The sequence below is a fragment of the Ixodes scapularis genome, unplaced genomic scaffold, assembly GCF_016920785.2.
Source record: "Ixodes scapularis isolate PalLabHiFi unplaced genomic scaffold, ASM1692078v2 PGA_scaffold0__279_contigs__length_252992795, whole genome shotgun sequence".
NCBI classification, from domain to species: domain Eukaryota; kingdom Metazoa; phylum Arthropoda; class Arachnida; order Ixodida; family Ixodidae; genus Ixodes; species Ixodes scapularis.
Window position 1 is genome coordinate 8,565,655 of NW_024609835.1, and position 21,678 is coordinate 8,587,332.

The following is a 21,678-nucleotide window of genomic DNA, read 5'->3' on the forward strand; positions in this document are numbered from 1 at the left end:
AGGGACGTGGCGAAGGCCACGCATGCGACAAGAGCGAAGACGGAACTCGTAGACCATTGTTGGACTACGGGTCACTGTTTCGACTTTGAGAATGCGTCCACTCTGGCGCGCGAACAAAGGTGGGGTCCACGCAGGTTCGTGGAATCATGGTGCATCCGAAGTGACTCATCAGCTTGCAATTCCAACCGCGGCCCCCTCCCCGATGTGTACGCGGACTTGCTTAAATAGGACTGTTGAAGTTTTTTTCCCTCATTCCTGCTTGTAGGTTTCACTGACGATGTTTCCCGGATGGGAGACGAAACGTTTGATTAAATTGTTAATTTTGTTGAGTAAAGTCGGAGCAGTTTTTTTGATCCAGTTATGGGCTTCGATTCAACCCGAAACATATGTTTTTCGGGCATTCAAAATTGGCATAAACGCCTCTTCTCCCTAACTATGAAGATAAATTAGTGGCATTTTCATTTCCTTATTCCTAGACTACTTCCTAACCTAAAAGAGGGATGCAACGTGCTAAAAATAGATGTGTATAAAAGTGCGTGTCTGTGTGTGTGTTTGATTATGTGTGAAAAAAAGGGGGGGGGGCAAATTTTCGAAAAGAGGCGTCAGCCTAGACTATAATACGGGTTGAAATAATACATTATATCGTAGATCGTATCTGCAGTATACGCACCGTTTTCTTCTTTCCTAACTTAGAAAAACATCCACGTAGCTCCAAATGCTGAAGATCGTTTTTTTTTTTTTTTTTTTTATAAAACGAAATAAGTGTTGTACTGTAAGGCGGCCTTCTAACACCCCAATTACTTAAAATATAAAACCAGAAACCGAAGTTGTGTAGAGACAATGGGTCTTGCACGTAAATGCGAAATCGACTTTTGCGACAACAGAAGAAACGCGGAAGGAACACGCGTGCACTTCACGCAAAGGGCCACAGGTAAAGGGTATAAACGTAGTAGTAAGTTTAATACCGGTTCTTGCAGGTATTTGGTGGTCACGGGCCCTGGGGCGAAGATGGCCTTCGAATGCACGTAAACCTTGCACCATGAAGCCGCTTCACCCGATCCTACATCTTTCAGTGCCGCAAGCAGAGGTATTCGAGGGGCAAGACCCCCAAGAGCCGTCTTCAGTGCGTCTGCTGCACCGCACAGATCCCTTTCACCACGAGCGGTGTCACAGGCCTCTTGGTAACCCGCCTGTGCACGGCATCGCGGCTGTACATGACCAAATAAATAGCATTATGCCTAGCAATAAAGCACATTCTCGGTACTGGAACAGAAAAGCACTACGAACTCCATGGTACAACTATCCAAGAGTAAAGCAAGTAAGTATGCCGCACTTTGATACCGATCGGGTTGCACGGATAAAAACAAAGAGGGGTTGTAAAGTTCAGGAAAATTACACTAGTTTAGCGCATGCGCACACTCCGCATCTGCCGACTAAAGCAAAACGAAAGGCGCAAGTTGCGAAGCAATTAAGATAAAATAGAAAAACAGCTTAAGAAGAACGAGGGACTTGACAGATGTCTCCTTGTCCCCCGTTGTCTCCTTGTCCCTCGGTTTTTTTATTTTTTTGCGCTGTTTTTTTTTTTTTTTTTTAGCAATGTAGTGCCAAACAGCCGAGCATTTCACTTTACTGTTGCGTGATCAAATATACTTTTAAGCGCCCGCCAAGGACACAATGGCTAAAGCATTACCTGTTCGACATGTTTTTTTATAAGCTTGAGACTTTACTTTGAATACTTTAGGCCCATTCACTCTGCCCATTTTCTTACGTTACGTTTCGTTACGAAATATTACGTTGGAGTCACCGGGACCTGTGTGCTTCATATTAAGCGAGGCTACCAGTTCAAGAAGAAAGCAAGACAGGCGACATTCGAGACACGAATGTTTGGGTGACTTATAAGCAACGTAACTTAACGTAAGAAAATGGGGCAGTGTGAATGAGCCTTCAAGGTGCCCTGCAACCATATTTAAGCGTCTTCCTTTTTTGCGGTTTCCACGTCTCTTGGGGTTCGGGCAAGCCAGCGGGCACGGAAAGAGTAGCTAAATATCAGTGCGCCATATTTTGACCGGACGACACGGAAACCTCCTCTACCTACGATGGCGACCCGCGGTGTCAAAAGTGCGCGATATGTGAAGTTTTTGGTCCTGGGCTTACTACTGTCAGAGCCGCTAGAAGCTTTTTTTTAGTCGAAATACAAAAAATAAGTGGCGCGAACCGTTTCAATTATTTATGAAAGTAGTTTTTGTTCAGTATTTTAGATCAGAAAAGAAACACGGATCAGAAACGGGAAAGGGAGGGCTTTGCTCGAAATCTTACCCAAATAGATCTGATCTACTCCGAGGGGTCGTGTCACTTGATCCCCGAAAAGCGGAGGAAGGAAGGAGGAAAGTCTGGATGGGGATACTCGTCGAATTTTTCATGGTCCCCAAATTGGACGTTTGAGTGATTTATACAGCGTAAGGTTGGTCTGCCAGTAGGGGCGACACTGGTTTACACTGTAGATCAGCAATTTAGCCAGTGCAGTACAACCGCTAGCCTGGGGTCTTTAACGTGCACCACGCAGCAGTGATACACGACCGCACGCCGGTACGATGCTCATCCAGATCGAAACTGGCAGGGGTGGGGCTCGAACCCAGGATCCCTGGGTTCTGCAGCGCGAGCTTTCGCTCCACGCGCGTCGAGCTGGGTGTGCGCTTCAGCCCACTCGGCCACCGATCCACCGATCCCGATTTGCTTGAAAGTCTGCTAAAGTCACCAGCGAACATCGCGAAAATAGTATCCCAAATATTAGGTCAAAATATATTTGTTTTTCGGGAAGTTATTGAATTTACACATTTGGTCTTCACCGCTTGTTTTTCAAAGTGAAAGTCTCTACTGGCAACAACGAAAAAGTAACGTCAGTGGAGGGCAGGGGTTCATTGTTTGGACTGTGTAATTTATTCCCAACTGATTCGAAGCAGTTTCATGGTGTCGAATGAATGCTTCGGAAGCTCGCTCCAGTCCCCGCGCTCCAGCACGGAACAAATGATTGGCATATTCTATTTTTTAGACTGCTTGCTCGACTCGCAAGTCTGCCTGTCACTGATGTAATGGCACTGAAAAGTGCGCGTATATTTGAATGTTGGTTTTCGCATCATTTTTATTTGCCGATTTCACAATAACTATTCTGAATTTCGCGATACTAATTAAAATATAGTTAGTGTAGGTAATTAAAAAAATCGCCGGACTACTCCTTTAATGGTCTTCAAACAGACATCGGACTGCCGGACGCTTCAACTTCCACGATTCTTTTGCCGGAGTCGTGTCTCCTCACAATTGATGAAGTGTCCTGCTTGGACAGGCCTTTAGCCTAGCGGTCAAGCTAACGTGCTCTGCGGCACAGTTCACGCGACTCCCTCGCGCGACTCGACGAAGCGTTAGAAACAATCGCACGCAGCTCCGCATATGCGCCTCGGAGATGGCGGTGCAGGGTGCACAATATTCGCCTCTACCGGACTCCCGAGCTGCGCGCGCATGTGCTTCTTGCGCACCCGACATCGTCGCGCGGCAGGAACCCGCGGACGTTTCTTCAGCTGCGGCCGCAGTTTACGGAAATTTATGCAGCATAGTAAGCATATGCAATGTCCAATTTTTTGTATGTGTATTATTATTTTTTATTACAGTCGACCGTCGCTTTCCCAGAGACGAAGATTGTTTTGACCTGTGGAAAAAATCCCGAAATGGCAGACGAAACGATAAAGGCAGTAAATATTGTTAGTATTGGCGAGGCGCCGCAGACTCCCGATGACTTCGATGATGTTGAGTTCGGAGTCCGGGTTTGGTTGGAGGTAAACAATTTCATGTACAGAGAAGGAGAATATACAGCAAGCTTTGCAAGTCAAAACGGGAACTTTCTGAACGCTCTGCGACATTCTTCGCGTTTCCTCAAGGTTATGCCTGCCCACCTAGTTTCAGACAAGAGCGCTGCCGCTGGGGCAACACAATTATTAAATACCCTGGCATTCATGCTGCTCTCTAGAAACACACACACACACAGACACACACACACACACTCACACACAAATGAAACAACGCTTGATGCTGACAAATTTTCTCTTACGCTATTTGTTAAATCTGACATCACTTCGTATTTGCCCTTCTCATTCGTTTACTCTAACGTGAGGTCTCAGGTACATTGCCACACGATTGTGCAAAAGCGCCTTATGCAAATGTAAGGGAGACACCCCGGATTGTACATCGATGGTAGTTAATTTTCTCTCCTCCTCTCTCTCTTGCTGGTGTCGTTGAGAGAGGCTGATGTTCTTCGTTGGGTTGCCGCCGAAATGATGATGGCGACCCCCAATTCCGCCTTGGCCAACGGAGATGTAGTCGCAGAGGGACACCCAGGCGAAGGTTACGAATAGATATATATATAATTTATTTACATATATAGTTACGGACTGGGTTACAGATCTTAGGAGCTACGCGAGACCTCTCGGAGTCCTGGTGGCGTCTTGCCCCCTCCGATGCTCAGCGTCAACTGTCTTCCTCTTTCCCGCGCGCCCCCAAAATCCCAGGAATCGTACCCACTTTCTCAGGCGTCTGGTCAGCATCGCTTGTCACCTCGCCGGGTCGCTCCGCACCCCCCGCCGTGTCGTTCCGACCCGGCGGTGCTTCTCGCCCACTCCCCACATTTCCAACCCCGGTGCTCGAGATTCGGGTTACTTCGGAATGCGTTAACTGCCGTCGGGTCGCGTCCGGTACTCTGAACATTGCGGGCCCCCTGTTTTCTTTTGAGCCCGTAACAAAAAAAAAACAAAAAACATACAAGAATACATATACAGAACACAGTTTCCCCGAAAGTCCTGGGACCTAACAATGGTACTGCGGGCATGCAAGGAGGAACAACATGATGCTTCTGAATCCAGCCGGTGCTGTAGTTTCCCTCGGCTTCGCGGAGGCATTCCTGACCTGCGAACGAAAACAAATGATATCTGGTCGTGTCGAACCTTACACAGGCATTCCAGCGAGTTCCCGTGCCGAAATACAACAATTTGCGAGTTCACATTACCGTAGCAGCCCGAGCCACCAGGTGGCCATGTTGAGCGATGAAATGTTTACGAAGTGTTTGGGATCTAACTTAAAGGAGACATCAGTAGTGCACTCCATATCGGAACCCCGGTACCTGGTAATGCTGTTTGAAATTGCCATTTGCAGTGACTTTCCACTAGAGGATTTGCAGAAGTATTTTGAAAGCTGAATGTGCGATTACCTCGCCGGCGACTCTTCGCCCCTCAACGAAGACATTTCCCTACATGAGCTGAAAACATTTGCGATAAACCAAAATAAGTTACTGGATTTGAAAACAACTTTTAACTCGTACAAATAAAAATTCCAGATCTCAAGAAACTAAGCACGCTCCTACAAAATACACAAGCCACGTCCAGAGAGTCCGTCTCGTGTGAAAATAAGAAAGTTGTGCAACATTGTTTTTGAAATGCTACATTTCAGTAAAATCTGCATGATTTGTTCTATAATTCGACCCGACCCTTTTCAACGCGAAGGTATTTGTCGTATCGTGAAACAGTCTTTTGTATACCTTCCTCATTGAAGTCTGACGCCTGAGTATCGAGCCAAAATCTTCGACATTTACCGCAAAGACAATCAGTGTTCATAGTGTTTTGTAACATTATCTTGAGTGGACAATTTTAACACTTCAAAAACATGTGTTGCAAGATCGAAAGTTGTAAAACGTGCACTCTTCAAAATTTCTTATTCAATTACGCCACAATAGTTTCCGGAACCAGGTAACGCCTTTGCAATGCATCACGAACGTTCTGCCACCCTTCATCAAATATTCCAACTCAATTTCGCATCATTCTTTCGATCACTGTGTTTAGTTTATGTTTTCAGGAAATCTGTAGATAGTCCACTCACGGTGTTCGTGGTCTGATATTTTTCACATCAATAAATTTTACAATAGATTGTACTTCGGAGTACAGCTCAAGCCGCGAACGTCATCTACCTCTCGTTTAATGGCGTCAGGGTGCAGGTCTGAACCAGGGAGCGAACCGGTCATTATAGCGCGGTTCTGTTCGGATTGAGTGGCTTTGCATTTTTTATCGTTCGGTTTGGTTCAGTGATGCATTCGAAGTAACGGTTTGGTTATCGGTTCCACCAAGCATGCAATGGTTCGAACCGGTTCTTTAAAAGAAAAGTCCACAGCTCGCAATCATTAAAAAGAAAAAGTGTATTCAACATGGCGTCACCGGCATTAAAAACACACACATAAAAAAACAAGTCATCATTTTTTCTGATCTTGACTTTTTATTGCATACACTGTTCTATGAAAATTAGTTGGTTACACAGGCGATCGGGAACAGTTCAGAAGTACAGTATTCACGTCTAAGGTCAATCAGCCAGAACTCACAGTGACACCGTGACCGTAACACGCACAGAACTAGCAAACTACCCAGCCCGCACGCCTGATCGCCTTGCTCGAACAACTTACTTGAAGAGAAAGACAGCAAAGGGCGGTTGAAAGGTGACTAAAACAAAAAAGGAGATTAAAAAAAAAAAAAAAAACTGCCGACATGCTGCTTTCAACAAACGCACACACACACACAAAACAATTATTAAAGCAACGTCCAGGTGTTACTCTGGGCGATTGGCGTCCCGGCGACCTGCGCAGCAGTTGCTGCTCGACACGGCTTCGCGTCTTGGCGCATCCAGACTGCCAAAAACTCCAACCACCGTTTACTTATTGTTTTTATTTTAATTTTTATGATTGCTTCTATTTCCTTCGGGCATATTGCTTAGCAGCAAGAAAATAATATAAACAAACACACAAAGAATAACTCTTTGGCCTCTTGGCATAGTCAGGTATCCTCCGTTGCATCTTACAATATGCGGCCATGAACGCTACGAGCTACCTGAGCCAATCCAGAGCTCGTGTGACACCCTCCGAGCTATGGGTTGGCTCCGTGGCTCGTAGCGTCCTTTGCAGTTCATCGTAAGGCGACACAAAGTATAGACCTTTTCTGTCAAATGTGTTTATTTGTTCTATTGATATTGTGTTGTCTCCACGTCGCTATCGTCTGTTTAGTCAAAGGTTCGCCGCTCATGCCACTGTTGCGAATATTAGTTTGACCTTGCGCCGGTTCCCCCGCGAGAAGGCGCGGCTCACATTTTATTTCCTTACACCGCTCTCTAGTTAACTGGTAGCTGCCACATGAAATGACGGTTACGTTGCGGTTCGGATTAAATAGGAAAGGTTTGATTTTGTGATAATGGCAGCTTGGGCTAGTTGGTAGAGCATCATAACAACAAGAGTGAAAGACAACAAAACACACGGGACGCACACCCAAGGGACACACAGCGCTGACTTAAACAACTCAATTGTATTTTTGGGTTTTTCTGTGCGAGAAACGAGAAGGATAGCAAAACTACTTCGTGTGCTTTGCGTTCACGAGAGATGTCACATTATGTTCCGTATATCACTGACGTCTCATCCCTCCATTTGCCAAAACATGTCTAGCTCTTTGTTTAATTACGTCAAGGAAGGGGCACTGACACATGCGTCTTTAAGCCGTGCAATCCTTGCTGCCTCAATGATATCTATAATAAGCCTCTGGCAACTTCTACCTAATACCTCGTAAAGTCAGCCTCACACCCGCAATCGCGACAGTGTACAACTAAATGTCCGGTGATCACTTTGTGGGCATCATAGTAAGGGTCTGTTAACCATTCGTTCAAGCAACCCCCAGGTTGCTTCGTACATTAGGTCTGTTCAATTCGCCTGAACTGGCTGAACTAGTTCAACAGTGCAGGAACTGGCGCATTCGATTCAACCGAAAAGTGCACAGCCGCTGAACTGGCGCCGTTCCATTCATCCCAGTTCCCCAAAACCTTGCACCGGCTCCGGAGTCATTTCAGCTCTTCCTCAAATGTCAGCGATGCTTAACGATAACTCATTGATAAAAATAATGTACCAATGGTAGACCCGGAAGCCAGATCCTAACGGAGGGTATCAAATATCTCGAAAATTGTATTCTGAAAGCGTTTGACGTGCCTGCTCGCGCGGGTTTCGCTCCCTTTGGTAAGTGTTGAAAAATTGGCTCACGTAAATTGTTCCTTTTTGATGCTATGTGGGTATTCACTGTGTTGATATTCTTCTTAAAAGACAGAAAAAAAAGTATTACACTCTTGATAGCTCCTGCCTTCGGTTGTTCTTAGATGCAGACTAATGACTCCGATACATTGAAGAGGTCTGCGATTTATAGTACATTGGCACTCGCATGCCCCCATAGCTGAGCACGATACTGCTAGATTTGTCCGATGGTATATGTGACAGCCCACTAACGGGCCTGGAAAAAAAACGCAGAGAATCAGCATGACTTGGTAGTTCCACACGGATCTTCCTTGAGAGTAGGAATAAACGCTTCATCTTGACGTCAAAGTGACGGTTGATAACTGTTTCGACTAAGGCGATACTCTCATCAGGCCTTCGCCTTCGAAGTAGCCGCTACTGCCTGCCTCCAGTAACTGCCGACGCGAAATCATCCTGATGCCGCGAGCCTATCACCAAACTGTGAAACCCGAGAGACTTGGAATGAATCCATCGTTGGCCAATTGAATGTAAATTTTATCGTGGCGTAAGCAGTCGAAGGACTCGAACGCTTATGAACGATAGAAATCGGACGGTAACAGGGGAAAATACAGACAGAAACGCATTCAGTACTGAAAACATTTTTAGTACACTCGAAAAAAAAAAAAAAAGCGTTCACAGAAAAGATATCGTTTATATACTTTAGAGTTAAGGAAACGCGAACGAGCTCATCAAACAGCGAAGAATGAAATGTAGCATATGGCGTGGCGCGGAGAATCAAGAGCCAAGAGACGCAGACGACACCCTGCGCTTCCGCTCCGGAAGCCGATCATAGCTCCAGTCCTACCGCCGCAATAGCTGCGCTGGTCCTGCACGACTCCGGCGCACCTCTGAACTCGGAGAGAATTGGTTCCGAACTCTCTGGCCGAATCGAACAGACTCTGTGCTTGCCACATAAAAGAGGAATAGAATAAACTACATCGTTCGTGCAAAAAAACAAACTTTCTGTAGTGTTTTTTTTTTTTTTTTTTTTTTTTTGCAGCGTACTTGTTGGTTGTTATTGATGTTAACACTTTTGATTAAGCTGGACAACTTGTTGGGATCAAAAAAAAAAAAAACTACATTAAGATTTTCAACGTTCCCGATTTTTTTAGCATGTGAATTACTTTGTGAACATAGGGCATGATTACCACTCTTTTTATTTGTCCCATAAAGAAAAAATAAAGAGGTTCTCGAAAGAAAAAAAAAAAAAAAGAGAAACGAGTTAGAGGTAAATTCGCGAGTATTTTTATCCCGTGAATCTGAATATCACGTTCGTTTTCCTCGAAGACGTAACGAAACGCGAGAAAACACGAAAAGCCTCCGACCAGTCGTTACGTCAGAAAATAGTTTTTCGGTCGCCAAGCGCGTGTCGCTCGTGTGGGAAGGGCGGGCAATTGCAAGTTTGCCAGCTTTATTCCCCCGCACTGACACTAGTGATGACTTCTTTTTCTGACATTTCTAAAAATAGCAAGAGTGAGCATTAGGGCTGGGCGTCGATTAAAAATTTGAACCCGATTAATCGCCACCCTTTAATCGATTAGTTAATCGATTACTCGGTTGTGTTAATTTTTTTAAATAATATATTCAAAAAGATTGCAACTCGTGTTGCCTTTGAAGACTTATTTTACTTTTTGTTACACGGCGCAAAGGACATTTAGAATTGAGAATATATATTGTTCAACAATTCAAAGACACATATTTTTGCTAAAGCTCCGTAGACAAAGAAGTTTGTCCACATTCTCCGACAGGAAGACAAAAAGTCAGGGCTTGGGCGATCCTTTCTTTTTTCAGAGAAAGGAATTTCTATGGAGAAGGCGTTGATTGCTCTCACCGTTCTGGCGGATGTCCTTGCTGCAGCTACATGAGTGCTTCGCTTGTAGGCGATACTGAAGCGAACTTACGCTTTTACTGCACGAAAAAGACTTTTTTCAGATGATGCAGTGGACTTCCTTCGAGTTAAAAACTTCTGGAGTTTACTTTAAACACAAACTTTCCAGCGAAATTGCCTTTTATACTCGTGAACTCGTCCATTTGTACGGGCCGAATACTGGAACAAGTAACCATGGCGTTGTTAGCTTCCCAGCTTGTTTTTCTGCTTGTTTGTCTTGCCTGGGCAGGATGTGTAATAGATCCTCAACAAGTGAAGTTTCGGGGTCGTAAAGGGATCAATTGCGGGCCCGGCTTGTTCCTCTGGCGGTCTGACCTCGGCAGAACTGTAATGTATATCCTTGAACACGTGACGCTTCGCCAGCGCGAGAATTGAGCCTTGCTCATAGCACCTGGCTGGGAGCGGACTTCTTAGGGGCGAAGCTCCCTAGGGTCTAGCATTGTCCGTCCGGCGTCCGTGCTCCCATCGATTGCCATCCCTACTGTCTTCTTAAAAAAAAAAAAAAAAAGTTTGCGCAGTTGACAGGAATCGAGCCTGTGCGGGGAGACCCCAGTGGATTTCTAGTCCATCGCCTTAACCACTCGGCCACGACTGCGGAACGAGTAGGGGGCTCTGAGATGTGGTAGTAACTCAAAAGCTGGGGATGTCATGGATGAAACGTGGCATGTAGCCGCTCAACGTCTGTACAGGAGAGGGCGCTGCGGTCGAATGCGTATATAATCGCGTAATACTTTCTATGCATTGGCTCAACGTTTATAGACGAGAGGGCGCTGCGGTCAATTGCTCAAATGCTTATAAAGCCACGTTCCATACCACACATTCTCTTTCTGACATGGATGAAAACGAACGAAAAGCTCGGCATGGTGCGGCTCAGCGTATCAGGACCACCAGAGCTTCGCCCCAATCAACATCATTCACTATGTAGAGATGCGGTCATTTTTTGAGTACCTATTAAAAAAACGATTAACCGGTTAAAAAAATTTGATCGCGATTAAAGCGGTAATCGATTAATCGGAAGGTTAATCGATCAATTGCCCAGCCCTAGTGAGCATGCATAGCTTCGGTAGGAGCTGAAGATGTGCGAGAGCGGAGATCCCGAAAACTCGTTTTATGATGTAACGCACTGGGAAGTGGGGGCTTCAGCGGTACTTCGAAAATGAGTTTTTGCAGCCTCCGGGCACCAAATTGAAAAATAATCTCGATATTCGTGATCCTGGAGACCAAATGGAGACGATGTAAGTGTTTTTACTAAGATACAGAACCACTTCAGCTTCCCTTTAACTAGCTGCCAGTGTCACCGCATCGCTTTATATTTTTCCGAATGTTTTCAGCAATGGAAGTTTAGGGATAGTGAGACTGACTGCTGGAACCTGCCTGGAAATCCGACCTTCGAAACTGCATGTAATCGAACGCGGGCAGGATTTTGTCAAGGCGTTTTTAAGGCATAGATTGACTATGCTTCTCTTAACGTATTGCGAGTGTGCCAACTGAAAATGCAGGAGTGGCATCTTTCCCCTAGGTTCATAAGCCCAGCAGACATGATCATCTAACAAAGAGAGTCTAAGAATCTCAACGAGCCATCGGAGGGAAGCTTATGAGCGGTGTCTGATTTCGGTCGCGGTTCGGTTCATGTTCCGTAAACAATAACGGTTTCTCTCCGGTTTTCGGTTCAGGTCCGGGCTAGGTTCAACACCTTGGTTTAAAAAAAAAAAGAAAAAAAAAAAAACCAAACTAACCAAAACGTATTTACCCACCCCCCCTCTGCGACCACGAGAAAGAAAGTTAAGATTTTTTTGTAGCCTTTGATGAAGAGCACTTGCGATAGAATTTAAGGCCCGTTCACACACTTGCGACTTCTTGAAACCGAGTGCCTTGGAACCTCTTAAAATCTCTTACGACGATAGGAAACGCTGGCACCACCTATCGGGTAGCAGTGGAACACAGGGTGATCCCGTATATTTTCGAGATTTTTCGGGCATCAGTAGTACTTATATTTGACCTCACAAATGCCGCCAAACCTTCGCTCTAGTACAATGCGGTTCCAGGGTCACCGCATAGGTGGCGCCAACGTGTCAGTGTGTTCTGCCGTCGTAAGAGATTTTAAGAGGTTTCAAGGCGCTCGGTTCAAAGGAGTCGCAAGTGTGTGAAAGGACCGTTAGCGAGGCGTCGACTGTCTATCTGAGGCTTTCACCAGGAGGTTATTTTTCAGCTTTAGCACGCATCACTCTCATGAGCTGGAACCTTCGCGCCTCTTACAAAGAGCCACCGCTGCACGCTTCTTTCGTATTTTTTCGCTACGCGTAAGGTTGGCTCGAGCGACAATGAAGCAAAGGGCTCCTCCCTCAGCCTGCGTGGCCGCACACGCATTGTAAATACGATAAGTACAAACGACGTTCCACGGAGCAGAGCTCGCTTCGTGGCCCGCGGTTGGATCGAGAAAGCACCATAGGGCGCCACCAGTGGTAAGAGGTGCCGTAGCACCCTTCCGAAAACAGCGTGCTCTTGAAGACAGTCTCCAAGACCAGAAGTGTCCCGGACAAGAGGAAGAAACTCTATAGGAGGAAACTCGGATTGCCGACGGATAACCGTGAATAGGACGTTCGGGCACAACCTGGCGCAGGCTTTCTACAAAGTCGCTTCACACGGCTGCTCTCTAGAAGGAAGGATGGCCAGCCCTTTCTTCTTTCGCTGTGTCTCGGTCGCCCCGACGCCGCGGCGAACGTGGCCAGCGTACGAATGAAAGGAAAGTGGCTGTCGCTTCGCCGGCTTACTTCGGAAACAACAGCTGATTTACGGCGGGAAGGGCGTGCGCCTGGGACCGATGAAGTTTCGAGTTGTACGCCGGCTGCCGTGTCCACTTCATTCGCATCGCGGCATCTTTGCTTCTCTTTTTTTTCCTCGTGGCCACGGTTGGATGCAGTTACGTTGGATGCAGACACAAAGCGCGCACGTAATTCCGAGAAGCACCGCGCTTCCCCTCTTTAAAGCGGAAATTCCAACTGGCTTCCCCTCGTCTAAAATGAAATAACGAAAGAGTCGTCTGACCACACTGTCACTGTAGAGAAAAGCGGGGACTTGGCGAGTAAGCGATCAGTAGTACGCGTGCAACCTCAAACGTTTTCCCCGCCCTAATGCTTGGTCGTGCCGGTTTAAGCGGCAAGTTTTTGTTTCACAGAATCATCTGGCGGGCTAGTTAGTTGAACATTGTAACATGTATAGCGGAAAGACGAGGACAAATAGAAGAGGAACATGGGAGGAGCGCTAACTTACAACTAATTTGTTCCACACTTTCTTTTATAATCTTCCTTTAGTACTATTAAAAAGCCTGTTTTAAATTAGCGAATGATGATCGATGGGCGTAATAATTTTCTTTCTTTTAACCCCGAAGCGTCGAGCCGCGTCCCACGATGCGCACATTCAGATGGTGGCGGTAGATCGCGGGCTCCCGTTGGCAACTTTTCCCGTTCTTCTGGATCAGCTACCGGCCGCCAACAAGGACGATTACCAACGGGCACTACCGCTGAATCGCCACTGATGCTGCTGCCAGTCTGTTTCACGGAGATTTTTTACCAGTCTGTAATTTTATTGCGTCCGAATGAAACATCGATTCTAGAAGCAGTTTTCAAGTTGCCGTGTTGACTTGTGCATTCACACTTTCTCGCGTGCCTCAATTCCCGTCTTTTCGTTCTATTGAGGGAGATGTTCTTGCAGAGGTTTCAAAACGGTTTCATGTAAACAGTAAATAATGAAGAGAGAGAGAGAGAAAAAGAATAGACGGAGAGTAAAAGGTAGGGCGAAAAGTATAAAACATTGCGACTTATGATTATCACTACCACACACACGCGCACACGCACATACGCGCGGAGATACGCACAAAACACGCACACGTACGCACACACACACGCGCACACATACACACGCACGCACACGCACACACGCACGCACACACATATGGTTCGCTTAGATCTGATAAACCCGCTTGGTGTGTTTTTGCGAAAGGGAGTTTTTTTCCAGGGGGTTTGTGGCTCCGACAGAGCAGGGCGCCCTTAGCTCCTGGCGGGAGGCTTCACCGTTAGGGGCTGTCAGATACGCCGGTAGAGGTAGAGGAAGTTGATAAAAGGTCGCTGAAGGTTTCAACGTCGGCTTGTGGATTAAGAAGGAAATAGGATGTCGCGGGCTCTCCGGTGCTGTGACGCCAATGGTCGTGAGCTTGCGGAAACATTCCGCCACCAGCACTTCAACATACCAGATGCTCAACCATTTCTCCCTCGTTGCGAGTTGTACACACAGGGCTGTTTTCCACATCTATTTTGTGTATAAACTAAATAAAAATATTCACTATTGGCGCGTGAAACATTTGAAAGGTGTTGTTTTCATGGGTAATTTCTTATGGGTGAGTCGGGCTGATATGCATTTTAGCTAGAAAAAGCGGAGTCGTCTGTGTGCGCCTTATTGACAAGGCAAAACGAGGGCTTGAAGCTTGCAGAACTTCAGATTGAAGGCGCTTGGTTATATGCTTTTTTCATCTAGTCGGTGAGCTTGAGTGTTTCGAGAATCTCTAACATGTGAAGGTAAAAAAAAAAAAAAAAAAAAAGCAAGACGAGCAAACAGGGGTTAACCAAGGTGGCCTGCCTCGGTTGGTCACACGGAGTTGGGGAAGAAGATTGGGGAGAAGAAGGAAAAGCAGAGATTGCCCCATTAATTAGATAACACCCGGTTAACACTGTGAGCGTAGGATCTTGCGCAAACATTACCATAAAAGCGTAGAAGTATTGGAAATGGCACAAAAACAAAAACAAAACACTGAAAGTACGTCACTTGCACAACACGAATAATCACCCACATAACGCGAGTTGTTCGTACCCAAGTTGAATATATCACATGAACGCTTAATTAAATTAGGGAGTTAAGACTCGCACATGAACACGAACAATGGACAATGAAGCACTTTTGCAAGCACAACTTCAGACCAGTTTTTCATAAGAACGCAGAAGAGCGTTTGCGGCCTCCTCCTCTTTCTGTGGAATGTCCCAGGCCCCTTGTGCTTTGAACGTTGCAATTTGTAAATGGCCGGTCGTCTAGATATGACATAGTGCTCTTTAGAAGTTTTCTTTCTAAAGCACGAAAAGCTTATGTACATAATATATGGGATACACAATCACACCCGGGACAGTTCGGATTGTACGTGTTCTTATTTCAATGCAGGAATTCCTGCGTGTAAGAAACACGTAGACGCAATCGTGCTTTATCACGACAGCATCTCTTCGCTTGGGTAGGTTACGTGACACGTGGTGGATAAGGTCTGGATCTAGTCGATATAAAGGAGAGTAATCGTAGGCAGAACCCTTCCCAGACGTTGCATTTTGGATATGGCGATTTATCAACGACGTAACGCCACCTCTTGGGTATACGTTATTTCCATCCACATCTGGGGAAAAGGGAAGAGCTGGAAGTCGCAGCCGCCACCGCATTTCCAGGTTCTGTCCAGGAATTCATCAAAACTCGACAGAGTGCGTCCTTTGAAGCAATTTTTGAAGTTGGCCTAAACGTTTGTAAACAATTTGCTAATTTTCACTACGTCGTTAAGATGCAGAGACGCTTTGGAGAGCTGATTTGGAATCTAAAAACCCTGTCCAGGCTTAATCTAGCTTTGTTAACATGAATTTAAAGGATCGCTCAAGTCCGACTTCCTCAGCCGCTGTGGACAATGACTCGTGACTTAGCTTGACGTTGCTCATTGTGACGTGAGATGGAATCACAATGTTGCACTCGAACCATTTTTGCTAGAGAACCCGTCTATGTAAATGCGAGTTCTTTACGCGTAAACAAATTCGATGGTTGACAAAGTGAGTTGCTTAAGCCTAGGGCTGGGCAAATGATCGGTTGACCTTCTGATTAATCAGTTGATGCTTTTATTGCGATAAATTAATATGTTAATTGGTTAAGTCCTGGCGAACCAAAACAACACTAAAGTCCTTCAACGCTTTCTTTACCTAGTAAACTTGGAGTGTAAAGTAAAACACGACCACAGATTTTGTTTGAGCCCTACAAAAAGCAAGCGATTTTTTCTTCATAAATTATATGTATCCAAAGTCCCTCAGCTGGGTTTGGCAACATGCTCCTTCCTCCCAAAGCTGATGGACAAGCAGGGCATCGCGTCGTTCAGTGGCCGACCCCCTCCCCCACTTTCCCAAGACTCCCTGGGGCAACTTTCTCTTGTAAAAAAAAGAAAAAAGACATACACCAGCTTTTTTTGTTTTTATTAATGAAATGTTTAGTTTTTAATGAAATCGAAAATATTAGGATTAGGTTAATAAATTAGTTCAGGAAAACGCTTTGACCGTGACGTGAAATCTGTCAGGCTTGGGGGGCCATACGCTTCCCAAGTCTGACCCTCAAATCCTCCGCTGAGTCCTTCAAGTTATAACCTTCGAGTGCAACTCTTATCGACCATTCTGGACCAGAAAGTACAATTCTGGGGTTATTCGACTACACGTCGCCTGCGCACTCACGCCGTACGAACAGGAGCGGTCCAAATGTGATTACATTCTTTACTTGCTGTGGATATGCGACTGGGTTTTGCTTTTCTGACTAGTGAACAGGTAGCCAACGTTTCAGCCACAAATGGTACACGGTACCATCGTTTACCTGGATTATGTGGTAATGTTCGGGCACAGAAGCCCAGAGCATGACACCCACCCGTGTCAAGTTCTTACCAGCCTACAAGATGCAATTTTAAAGTCAAACCATGAAAAAATAGTTTTCTTGGCGAAACAACTCCAATGGGCATGACCTGCTGCCCCAGTGAATAAAGCCACGTCAAGACAGTGCCGCAGATATCATGCAAGCTTCTTTCTTTACTGATATAGCGTGGTTATGATCGTTGATCGGCCTGCACTACCTCAAGTTCATTCCCAACTTCTGAGCCATCGCAGAGTGCCTTCATGCGCTCCTGCGGAAGGACGTCCCCTTCCGACGGCAAGGAGCACAGAATAAGCCATGCACTTCCGTCGAAGACCGGATTCGCAACTGCGTCTCGCTCAAAGTTTTCGACGTGACTCTGCCTGCCATCGTCACAGCGGATGCATTAAGAATTAGACTCAGTTCTACAAGTACATCTGAATGGGATGGACCGTCTCATTCAAATCGTAAACACTTTCTAGCGTTGAGTGCTACTAGTGTGCAAGGGGATATGAAGGCTCTGTCGTGCGTCTGGTCCCGCGAAAATGCCAGGTTATCCTTTTCAATGCCATTTCACATTCAACAAGAGGAACCAGCAGGCCATCGTTACACTGCTTTCTACTCAAGGAAACGATCGACAGCCATTGTAAATAGATGGGCGGGCCATGCGACTCCTCAAGTATTATAACTAAGTAATAATTATCAGAACGGTAACGAGAATATTATGCCATGCTCACTTTCTTGTCAACATGCGTCGAATTCGTAGGACCACATGGAATCATGCAACGTCGAGGAAGAGTTCACTAGCCTTGCGCACAGTCTCTGCTCAATCAATCTAAACGGTGGCCAGAAGGAAGCTAAACAAGAACCTGGTTTGCCTCGAGCGATACAATGTATAAACATACACTCTAAAAAGAGCCAATGCCTTTACTTTCCCGCACAACACTCGGAGAGCCAATCTGCGCCACATACGGAGGCAGCTCAGCGAAGGACGATATCGAAACATATGTTTAGACCAAAAAGCGCAGACTGAGTTGTGACAATAAGCAATGCAAAACGTCACGCTTGCATTGCTTAATGTCATAACTCAGACTGCTTCTTTTGGTCTAAACATATATGTTTCGGTATCGTCATTCGCCGAGCTGCCTCCGTAGGTGGCGCTCATTGGCTCTCCGAGTGTTGTGCGGGAAAATAGATGCATGGGCTTTTTTTAGAGTGTAGGGTGTGGTCTCGAGCATAAACTGGATTTAGAACTGTTTCACTACTTCAAGTTACGTGTATAGCGCTCCGTTGTGGCTAGCTCATAACTACGCAAATAAGTATATGTCCTTCTTTCTTTTCGATTGAACGTCGACCCATCGACGAGGAGCACGAAAAGTGGGGCACGAAACACAGGCACCATACATACAAATGACAAGACAGCTGTAACAACAGAATCACCTCTGGGACCGGTGCTGTTTGCATCAGAGAAGTATAGAAACGGCTTGGAGCAGACATTAATGGCGTGTTCTTTCAGAGAGAGGGAAATTAGTAAGCTCCGATGGGCGTCTGATGTCTCTTTTGTGGATGAGTAACATAGCCAGTGCTGCTGTTGTACCTTTCTACAAACGTCCTGAACAGTCCCAATTTGCCGTCAGTTTGGTGGATGATGTAACTAAGTGGTCAGATGTTACTTTCGGTAGTCCACTTACGGCGGAGGCTATGTGCGACTTTCTTACTCTAGTTTTTAGCCACAAGAAATATTCAAGCATAATTGTCTCGTATTGTTCACAGTTTTATCTCGCACCTTGTAAGAGATCCTGAAGTCAAGAAGAATTTCCCGCCATCGGTCTGCGATTTACCACTCACAAACTTAGCGTCTCGCCTCACGACGGCGATCGGCGCTAAGTTCAGAGGTCTAACCACACTTAAGCGCTACATTCACACAATGATTCAAGGACAAAGAAACATTCGTAGATACATTACTGAGATTCTCAGTGTCTAAAGACCGGTTCTCACATGCATCTCAGCGCTTAAATAACGAAAATTACGCGCTACATGGAGTGTCACTGTCAGCGATAAGGCCCGTTCACATACTTGCGCTTTCCTCCAACCGACTGAGACAAGACCGGCTTTTAAAGCCTTCGTGACCGCTTACATCCTGCACTGCTGCGCATTCGGTCATAAGCAGTCCTAGGAGGCTTGAAATCCAGTCTTGTCCCAGTCGCTTGGAGTCAAACGTAAGTGAGTGAACTAATTTTTGCTGCCGGCGAACGAAACACCGTCGTTTGGTACACCTGAACGAGTTCAAAGATCAGTCGGACCCATCACCTGAATTCATCGAGATCATCTCGAGTTTATATTTCATCAGGACAGCAGTTACAAGCGGCCAGCGCAAATCCCAGGGACACTGGTGCATATAACCATGCGGGGCGAAGGTCCATCAGGAAAAGCAATCCTCCAGAGAGGCATGCCAACTAGGGCACTTTTCTTAAATTAGGTTAAGTTTACGAGCGCCTCCTCTCCGCAAGTACAAGACGACGACGGAGGACAGATGGACTGAGCACATGGATCTTTCCGTCGAGCATCGCATGAGACTCGCATATTACATTACAGTACTCTCAAGTTTTCCCTTCTAGCCTTGACTACCTTCGCGTTTTCCTGGGGCTGTCCTTTATGATTCAGATGACCCCTGGTACGGGACGAGAAGAACCCGCGACTGGTCGCGATACGTCAGCTGTCACTTGGAGGCATCTAGGCTCATTGAGGAGAGAACCCGTTTGTCGGTGGCGGTCCGTCTCACATCACTGAGAAAACAATCCGGCCCGAAAAAAGATGGCTCGCCCCACTCACCGGGTGCCCAGTGCGATAATCCGAGACGTCTGATTGATTCCGGCACGTGACGAGCTATTTTCTGACGGCTGCGAATTTGCACGTCCCTCAAGCACCGTGACTCGGCAGCGGTGGAACCTCGGGGTGGCGAACCGATCGGGGGGGCCTTCGCGCTCAGCCTGCTCAGACGGGCCTCGGATGGGAGCCTTCGACGCGGAGCAGTCCAGGCACACGTGGGGCGGGGAGGACGTCTTCAAGCGACAAAATCGCGGCGCCGCGCGGATGAGGCGCTCGACGCGGGAGGTGCGTCGTGCGGGGTAAGGGGAGCGCGGGTGCCAACTTGAATCCTTTGAGCGGGCTCGGACAATTGTGCCGCGGACGCCGGTAGCCCCCCCGCATGGTCGCGGTCTCTCCACTGTCCGGCCGTCGAATAACGGGTCGGGAAATGACCGCGGCACCACTACCCGCTCGGTGGGAGAAGAAAACAAAGCGGGCAGAAATAAACAAAGCCGCGCGTCATCCGATCCTGAGACTCCGTCCCCCGACGGAGGGGGCGAGCGAGGCTTTGACAGCCGCGCGCGTTGGCGCTGTTTCCTGGGAGCGCAGCGTCTCCGCGGCGCAGCGGTGGCTGCCGGAGAAGCCCGCCGTCGGGAAAGCCCTCGCGGGCGGGCTCCGCCTTCCAGGAAGCTCGGGAGGCTGGTGGGGGCGTCAGAATACGCGGAGTTCCATTATCGGGAGCGTTGGACGGGACCCCCGAGCCGCTATCTCGTCTGGAGCGATTAGAGAGGCTTCGCCGGTTTATTTCTGACTCGCGTTACCTTGGTCCCACTTCCTAGGTTTATATATATATTCTAGTCAGCCGTGATCCATTTTCCCGCGGCCCTCTCCCCCCCGGCCGGTTCCTGGACCTCTTTCGGGGTCCCTGGTCGCCCTCCGTCCGACGGTGAAAGTGGCCGCCGGGAGGAAAGCGGTTTTTCCAGGTGAGGGGCTCCATTTCCAGCCGAGACGGCGAGGCGCCAAGGGCGGCCGAGTAGGAAGCGCGGCCTCACCCCGTGCATATGTGGACCGGCTATTTCGGTGTGCGACCGGAGGGGGGGCGGCCGTTGTCATCGGCCCCCTCCTCCTCCGCCCTAACGAACCGAGGCGGCGGCCGATGTAAATGACTTCATATAGGTCAGTCACCGGGCCCCGTCTATAAAAGCGGGCCGCGGCCGAGGTGGGCAGCAGTCGTCGCAGAAGGCCCCCCTTGCACCCCCTGGATCCGAGCGAACACAGCGGGGCCATGCAGTCGACGCGGATACTGGCGCTGGCCCTGGTTGGCCTGGTCCTGGCCGCCGTGGCAGTGCGGGAGGCCTCCGCCCTGCACAAGCTCAAGGCCAAGAAGCTGGCCAAGCTGGCCATCTTGGCCAAGGCGCTGCACCCCAAGTTCATCCCCATCATCCCGTTCCACATCACCAAGCACACCAAGGTGCCCGTCCACTACCCGGCCTACTACCCGGTCCACTCGCACTCGGCCTACAAGCACGTCATCCTGCCCGAGCACGGCGGCGGAGGCCACGGCGGCGGAGGCTACGGCGGCGGGGGCTTCGGCGGAGGATTCGGCGGGGGCCACGGCAGCGGAGGCTACGTGTCCGGAGGAGCGCACTTCCTGGGCGGCGGAGGGGGCTACGACCTCGGAGGCGGAGGCTGGTGGTAGCCTGCGACGAGTGCCTGGCTGAGTGCGTGCTTGGATGAGCGTGACCATTGTGCGTGTGACTGCGAACCGCGAGCCCCTTGGCCCGCATTCCATGTCGACAACCCCCCCTCCCGCCCCTCGTTTCCCTCCTAGTCGTGAACTGGTTTCATGTGATTGTTCGTTGTACACTATTTATGTAACACGTCTCTCCTTCATCGTCTACGTCGGCATTCATACTGTGTGAACTAATCACCCCCTCCCTTAGGAGATAAGCTTTCTAATTTATATTCACACCGCGGCGTCGAGATGTTTGCTCTCGTGGAGCAACGCGGAGTCCGAAGAGCGCTTCGGAGTCCCCGGCGGGGCCCGGCCGCGTGGAGGCCGGCGCGGGATCGGTCGCCGGCAGCCGGCCGCGGCGTGCGCGCCAGCGACTCCCGACGCCGACTCTCTGCCCGGCAAGGGCGCCGCCGTCGCCGAGAATCCCCACACACACAG

General features: G+C 48.0%; 1 protein-coding gene across 1 annotated transcript; it reads left to right on the forward strand.

Moving 5' to 3' along the window:
* Nucleotides 1-20,790: 20,790 nt before the first annotated feature.
* On the forward strand, nucleotides 20,791-21,204 carry LOC121836056 (prismalin-14-like). The gene has a single exon (XM_042290705.1). The coding sequence runs from the start codon at nucleotides 20,791-20,793 to the stop codon at nucleotides 21,202-21,204; it is 414 nt and encodes a 137-aa protein (XP_042146639.1).
* Nucleotides 21,205-21,678: the final 474 nt, after the last annotated feature.